Source organism: Bradysia coprophila, unplaced genomic scaffold (assembly GCF_014529535.1).
Source record: "Bradysia coprophila strain Holo2 unplaced genomic scaffold, BU_Bcop_v1 contig_87, whole genome shotgun sequence".
In the NCBI taxonomy this organism is placed as follows: domain Eukaryota; kingdom Metazoa; phylum Arthropoda; class Insecta; order Diptera; family Sciaridae; genus Bradysia; species Bradysia coprophila.
In genome coordinates, this window is record NW_023504014.1 from 2,035,194 (window position 1) to 2,043,232 (window position 8,039).

At 38.2% G+C, this 8,039-nt stretch overlaps 2 protein-coding genes across 2 annotated transcripts in view; both read left to right on the plus strand.

Annotated features, from left to right (window-relative positions):
• The window catches only part of LOC119084671 (A-kinase anchor protein 200-like), a 76,078-nt gene extending 72,195 nt beyond the window's left edge, over nt 1–3,883 (plus strand). Inside the window, exons 8-9 of the mRNA XM_037194748.1 lie at nt 34–266; nt 2,609–3,883. Coding sequence (XP_037050643.1) covers nt 34–266; nt 2,609–3,844 — 1,469 coding nt within the window. The 3' untranslated portion in view covers nt 3,845–3,883. The remainder of the gene's footprint in view (nt 1–33; nt 267–2,608) is intronic.
• Nucleotides 3,884–4,103: 220 nt separating this feature from the next.
• LOC119084675 lies at nt 4,104–4,847 on the plus strand. Its single transcript, XM_037194753.1, has 2 exons — nt 4,104–4,244; nt 4,307–4,847. The coding sequence occupies exons 1-2, from the start codon at nt 4,197–4,199 to the stop codon at nt 4,823–4,825; spliced, it is 567 nt and encodes a 188-aa protein (XP_037050648.1). The 5' UTR covers nt 4,104–4,196; the 3' UTR covers nt 4,826–4,847.
• Nucleotides 4,848–8,039: the final 3,192 nt, after the last annotated feature.

Genomic DNA, 8,039 nt, shown 5'->3' on the forward strand with positions numbered 1-8,039 from the left:
AATTGGGACTGATAGGATTCTCTACCGTTTCAGCTACTGCTGATCCGATTTCAGCTACTGCTGATCCGATTTCAGCTACTGTTAATCCAGTTTCAACTACTGCTAATCCAGTTTCAGCTTCTGCTCATCCAGTTTCAGCTTCTGCTCATCCAGTTTCAGCTTCTGCTCATCCAGTTTCAGCTTCTGCTCATCCAGTTTCAGCTTCTGCTCATCCAGTTTCAGCTCCTGCTGTTGAAAATACGTCTGATACGATTTCGACTGATGAAGTAGCCCCTAACGTAGTGTCGACACATCTTAAACGGGCTGGAAATAAGAGAAGCTCACAAACACAAATGAAATCATTTTCAAAGCGACAAAAAATCGTTAATTAATGTGAAGTCAATTTTGAGTTTGAAATAAACGAAAATTTAATCGTATTTTAATGCAACATATTTTTGAAGAATTTTAGAAATTTTTAAGAATTTTTTAAGAATTTTTAGGAATTTTAGAGAATTTTTAAGAATTTTAAGAATTTTCAGAATTTTTAGAATTTTTCAAGAATTTTTAGAATTTTAAGAACTGAAATTCCCAATAATAAGCCCTGGGAACCTGAGATTGTGATGAAGGTTTTTTCGATTAACTTTTATTGCGTTGTCAGTTTCAGCATAGCACTACCCCTAGCACGAACACTAATTTTTCCAACGTCATGTGTTGTGTGTTTTTGGTGTCACACTTACAAATCATGCCTCTTTGTCTTCACAAAAAAAAAAATCCGAATATTTCTTATGTTCATGCTAGGAGCAGAGCAGTGGTTTTATTGATCAAATATATTGTTAGTTGAACCAAACAAATTTGACGGCTTGCATTCGTTTTTGATAATTATTTTGCGGAATTTCTTGTTTTCCTTCTACGCATTTTGTAAATCTGACTTGGTACATTAAAAATCGGAAATTCAGCAGAGTTCTATCGTCCTCGCCACTAGACGCATAATATTTTTACAGTTCACTGAACCACGACAGAACAAAGTTAACTTTTTTACTTTTGCTTTTGGAGCTCAGGCTTAATTCTTTTTCATCACACGAACTACGAAAATTGTAATTTTCGGTTCCCAAACGGGAAGCGAAAGTAAAAAAATGCAAGTTATGTATCGAAATCGGTTAATACATAATGCGAAAGTCTATGTATATAATGCGAAAGTCGATGTACATAATGCGAAAGTCAAATCTTGTCAAGATGTTTACTTTGATCAATATTGAACAAACCGTGCGCCAGTGCTCTGATTAATGTTAGCATACAAAGTTGATGACGAATAATTCAAAGGATATTGTTGTTGTTTTTACGTCTGATTGTTGTGATGGTTGATAATATTATTATTTTCTTATACCACGGGGCTTGCGGCCCCCTGGACCCCCGCAAATGTCAGCATATTTTGGTTTAATTCATCATACGATAACGCATTTCTTCGAGTTTATGTGCCTCAATTACAATTTTCGTAGTTCTCGTGATAAAAAGTTATGTGGATCACACGGGACGACGTAAAGAAATTCAACCTGTGCGATTGCAGCCCTTGCCTTCGGCGCGGGCAGCAACTCTCGCACACGGTTGAATTTCTTTACTTTCGTCCCTTGTGATCCAAATAACTATTGTTTGCTTTGCTGCATTTTTTGGTGATCTCTCAGCAGCTTTCCTCGATTTCCTCAAATTTTCCATCAGCAGATGGCAATGTCTCAATGCAAAGTATCCTACACTTGTTCATGGAAAGTTTTGCTGCTGTCTTGTGTAAGAGGCTAGCGGAAACAACTGAAGATGGACAGTCCACTCTGACCTGTGACCGCCGCTAGTTCTCGAGATCGAAACAGTTTTTCTTTTGTCACTTTAGGTGATGTGCGGGAAAGGGAAGACCTATAGCTCCATGTGGCCTTCTAAATGATGTTTCTCCGAAGGATGTTTCCTTAAAGTTCTATAAATGTGAAAAGGAGTCTTGTTTTGGTTTTCTGTGTACGGAAATTCGGTTCTTGCAATTTGCGCGTGACTGAACTGATGTTTGGTAACTATTGTATCTCAAGGAACGACTTTGAAAACCAAAACTGCTAAGGTTAAATCACTCTAAGAAGCTTGGCCTTCTTGGCAAATAACCAGTGTTTGGTTAACTGCTATTGCACTATGGGAGGATACACCTAAGATACATTCAGGGAGAACGAACAAGGTGGGAAATTCCAGCGTAAGTCATGTTACCAAATCAAATTTTGTCTCTTTTTGATGTACGAATACGCACCAAAGAAGATGCGAAAAAACATACCGTAAGTCATGCTACCAAATGTGACTATGCATATTGTAGAGCGCCATCGCTACAATACAATGGGGATGTTGTGAGAGTGAAAGAGAAAAATTTCTGTCACAAAATACGTGGATTTACCCTGGAAGCAATGGACAAATATCATGATATTCCGGTATGTAAGGACGTACACATAAATAAGATTGAATCACTCAACGTAATAGTTCACATTTCAAAAATACCCACCATATTCCCCATCCTTTACTGTAAAATCTACTACACACTGAACTGTTATCTCCACTATTTTTGTTTATGCAATCAGCTGCTTTCTGCTTAGCGAGTGCATTTATTTAGAGTATTCAGTTCAAAAATTCTGTGATATCAGCACGGTCAAGATTAACTAGCAAAACCGTAAAAATGTCACTTCACCGTGCATATGCGGTACGTTTTACCGAGTTTTTCGGCTGTTCAAAACCATTTCTGGCCGGTCCGATGGCGGGATTCACAACCGACGAGATGGTTATTGAGACCTGCAATGCTGGTGGTATTGGATCGATTGGCGCTGCAAGAATGCAACCGGCTGATATTCGTAAAGCTTATCAAAACATAACATCAAAAACCAACGGACCATTTGCAATCAATTTGTTCATACCGCCAGCACCGCAAAATACACTATCGGAGTGCTCTGAGACTCGTCAACAGGTCCAAAGTGTTATGAGTGTGGTTGCCGAAAATTTGAAAGATACAAACACTCGCCCGGCACAGATTCCACCTATTCCAGATTATAATGAGCAAGTCGAGACTGTACTGGAGTTAAAACCGGCTATATTGAGTTGGACTTTCGGAATACCGTCGATCGATGTAATAAGACGAGCGAAAAAGTCGGGAATAAAATTGATTGGTACTGCTACATCTGTGCCGGAAGCGGTAGCATTAATAAATGCTGGAGTCGATGCAATCACCATCCAAGGTAGTGAAGCAGGAGGCCACCGAGGTTCGTTTTTGACGCCCGATAACTATACGATCGATAACAATACAACTGGCTTGTTATCATTATTGACCACGGTGAGGCAAGTGGTACCGTCAAATGTGCCATTGATTGCGGCTGGCGGAATCGTTGATAAAAGGAGTGCCGATGCAGCATTCATTTGTGGCTCGTCAGCAGTTCAATGTGGCACCGCCTTGCTTGTTTCGAACGAATCAACGCTGATACCAAAAGTGCACAAAGATCTACTCTTGGCCCCATATAGATTGCGAGAACGACACACAGATGGCCATATTGCACTCGACGAAATCATAGACGCATATAAACCAACGGGAATCACACGAGCCTACACTGGAAAGCCGGCTCGAGGCATCTATACCGAATTCATGAAATTGATGCGAGATAAAGTTGGTAACGACACATTACCGTGGACGGTGCAAGACAAATTGACCATGCCTGTTGTCAAACAGGCTGTTGCAGCAGAAAGGTGGCAATATATGTCACTCTGGGCTGGTCAATCTTATGGAGCATGTGAGCCAGGTGCAGTTAGAGACATTATTTGTCGTATCGTTGATGACGTAAAGGTTTGTCGAGATAATCATTGAAACCACACGCGTATGGTCAATAAATATGTTACACTTGTGCTGTTTGAATATTGTTTGACTTTTTGATAAAGGACATGTCGGACAACTATTGCTCTTTCATTGATACACTTTTTCCGAATACTTCATTCAAGAGAACACTTTATCAGAGCGAATCGCTTGCGAATGAATTCAAATTTCTCCCTCTAAGTTTAGTCTTTTGTTAACATCGATGTGAAAAGGGTTACGTCGTTTGCGTTACGTGTTATTGACGTTTTACGAAGAAATGTCAAAATAAAAAAAAATTGTTTACCGTCGACCCCGTCGACTGAATATGTTTGGAAGATTATTTTGAGAATTCAAAAAAAGAGGAAAAATGCACGATTTCATTTTGAACATCGACAACAAGGAGCTACTGATTGAAGTAAGCCAAATGTTCTCCAATTTCTTTCAAATTGTAAACATTGAAACTCATATTTCGTCCAGATACTACACCATTCCGTTGACTATCTGATCGGTTCCAAGCCGAATTCCACAACCATCAAGTCCAGCCATAAATTCGGTTTCGCGAATCCCGATGACTTTGAATTGTCCATAAAATTCATTGCAAATATTTACAAAAAATTTGTGCTCAACGAAGTCACCGAAACAGAATTGATTTTCCATTTCACTCATCTCAACCATGACTTACAACAATCCGTCATCGATGTGATCAAAGTGCGAAAGCCGGAAGTCGAAGAGTTTCTTGTCTGTGAACACAATTCCAGACACAACAGTCTGTTATCGTCATTCGATTGGGATGTGAAGTGGATTATGGGCAGTAGTACGATGGCCAATTTGAGGATGCAAGTAGCTACGTTGAGTGTAAATTGTCGAATGAAAGAAGGCCAGACGGAAACGGTATTCTTTGAAATGAACAGAAAGAAGTTGAATGATTTGATAAGGGTACTGGAGGAGTGTGAAAAGAAGTTGAATATGATAAGCACTGAGAACATGAATATATAGTTTAGACGCATAGCACGTAAGTTTTTGTTTTACTATGTTTGGTCCCATGTCATTGAAATATCAACTTTGCATGGCATAAGTCTAGAGAGCTTTTTATAATGGGGAACTTTGAATTATGAAATGATGAATCCATTCAGTCTTCGTGTATCTCATGTATCTACATTAGGGTGGGTCGTATTTTCATTTTGTTTTTATTTTAAAAGGCCTGGCCCAGGCTGTACTCAGAATTGACCAAGGAATCCGAAACAGCAAAAAAAATAATTTTAAATTCATTTTTCCCTTGCCTCTAGGCTGATTTTTGATTTTTGGGGTAGTAGCATGAAATTGCACACAATGTTGACAGATATCTCGGGCAGTTGGGAACAGAAGACATTGCTGCTAACTGTAGTGAATAGCTGAGGAGTCCAGCTATGAAATACCATAAGAACGTTGTTGTTCTTCGCCTTCACTCGGGCAGGGTAACTCTGTCAGTGTTCCCAACTAAGACTTTTCAACCAAAAATTTCAACTTTATTTGCAAACAAAATCGGCAAATCACGACATAATACATCGTGTGAGGTATGTCTGAACAGGTAATCTCATAGAGAATCCATTGCAGAGACGTTTTTTGAAAACAAGTTGAAAAAACTCACAGGAGCTTTGTTTTTGAAGCCCAAAGTTGGCAATTTTTTGTTAGAATGAAAAAGTTAAATGAACAAAAAATGCAAATTAAAAGGTTCTAATTTGGTGAAATTGATAGTTTTATACCTATTCACCCTAAATAACAATTTTCTGAACAAATAAACGTAAATTCGTCGATTTTTGTTCATTTAACTTTTTCATTCTAACTTGTTCAACTTGTTTTCAAAAAACGTCTCTGCAATGGATTCTCTATGAGATTCCGTGTTCAGACATACCTCACACGATGTATTATGTCGTGATTTGCCGATTTTGTTTGCAAATAAAGTTGAAATTTTTGGTTGAAAAGTCTTAGTTGGGAACACTGACAGAGTTACCCTCAGTGCCGGACTGGCCCTATGGGCGTTCGGGCGATTCCCGAAGGGCCTTTTGATTTTTGTATGGATAAATGACGACGAAGGGCTTTTTGAGAAATTTCTCCAAACAATGCCCGAACTGGTTACCCTGCCCGAGTGAAGGCGAAGAACAACAACGTTCTTGTGGTATTTCATAGCTGGACTCCTCAGCTATTCACTACAGTTAGTAGCAATGTCTTCTGTTCCCAACTGCCCGAGATATCTGTCAACATTGTGTGCAATTTCATGCTACTACCCCAGAAATCAAAAATCAGCCTAAGGCAAGGGAAAAATGAATTAAAAATTTTTTTTTTGCTGTTTCGGATTCCTTGGTCAATTTTGAGTACAGCCTGGGGCCAGGCCTATTAAAATAAAAACAAAATGAAAATACGACCCACCCTAATCTACATTTCTCCTGATTTCAATTTCGATTTCTAAGCAGATTAATACAACCAATGCACTAAACAGGCCCAAGGAACAAGGAAGGGAATTCGGTATAAACAGTTTCGGTAATACCGGTACATACGATACGGGTTCTTTTGAGCTAAGTACAGTTCACACCTTTATTTCAAAGTTAGATACATATTTAGACTAATAATTTACATGAAACAAGGGCTTGGCCTGAGGGCAACTAAACTTTTCGAAATGTTGAACATCAAAAACATTGAAATTTTCGGTTTGAAAACGAAATAGTACATTACTATGCAAGGGACTATGCAAGTACATTACTACGCCCTCGGATACTTTTTCTCATCTGGATACGAGATATCACTTTATTTTCCGTGTGTAGTACGACGTTTTACTATGCGAGTGATGTAAAGGTTATTGCCTGTACATGTAATAGCCTTGTTACATGCACCAGCATAGTAAAGTAATTTTTCTTGCGAGTGAGAGGAAATTGAACAACACTTACAAGTAAAATTCACTCTCTTTTAGGGCAACCAACATCCGAAACAAAATCAATCACCTACTGCCACAAATAATCTTTCAAAGTCCATCAAAAGTTTCAGTCCTTTGAAGTGCTGCAAAGTTCACAGAAATGATTTCTTCGAACTCAATATAATAGTAAAATAAACTTTGGACTTTCCTATACATTTTATGACCAAGCTACCTATCCAAAAAGTCTTGACACTATCAATGTTAAGGGTTCTATACTGGGGCCGCTACTGTTTATAATATTCATGTTTGATCTGCCAACTCATATGAACACTACCTTGACAATATTTGCTGACGATACGAATACTTTCTCGACTAGAGTATCCCAAAACAAAGCGATATCGAATGTTCAAGGCCATCTTAACAGGCTACAGAACTACTATGAAAAGTGGAAGATTAGAGTTAATGCCGGAAAGTCCGAAGCACTCTTTATTTGCAGGGCCAACTACCTGAAACTTTCAGAAGGCGTATCTGCTTTGAGAATCAATGATTCGGATATACCATTCAAGAAAAGTGTTCGTTACCTGGGTTATCACATACAACCCAACCTTAAGCATAACGAACATGTGAGTAGAACGTTGCTGAAAGCATACTCAGGGTTGCACAAGCTTTATCCAATTATGAGGGTAAATAATGGCATTTCACAAGCTGTGAAGATTAAAACTTATCTAACCATATTGCGACCGGTTCTCACGTATGCTATACCGATTTGGCATAATTTGCCTAAGTATCTTAATAAAGAAATTGAAAGTTTTTGAGAAGGCTCAATCTATACCTGTATGACTTGGCGAGGAATATGCTCAAGAAAACGTATTTACATGATAACATTGTCATAAGTAAATTTGGAAATTTTTCAAATGAACGATTTGCTAACAGCACTTACAAGCCTCCCCATGTAATACTGAGGAGTAATGAATCCAAACTATTATCTTTGTAGACGCTCATGATAGTGTATCGAGAATGACAGTACTTGATCATAAAAATAATAGCCACTGGCATGGCATATTGATAAATCTTGATTTGATTTGGCTACTTATAGCCATTCGACTTTTGTCGTACCCCTTAGGTTAAGCAAATTTCTTTCTATATATATAAAAAACGAGAATATTGATGGTTTTTTCGAGTCTTTTTTCAATCCTCAGGTGGCAACATGCACCAAAGAAATTTCGAAGACAATAATAAATCTCACCATTTTTCTGAATTGTCAAGTTTTAATAACTAATTAATACAAAAGTGTAAAGAAATGTCGTAACTTAAATTTGGAAA

Coding starts and splice junctions, on each gene's coding strand:
- LOC119084675 (XM_037194753.1), top strand. CDS start 4,197: ATGCACGATTTCATTTTGAACATCGACAACAAGGAGCTACTGATTGAA. Junction 4,245..4,306: donor ACAAGGAGCTACTGATTGAA/GTAAGCCAAATG, acceptor TATTTCGTCCAG/ATACTACACCATTCCGTTGA.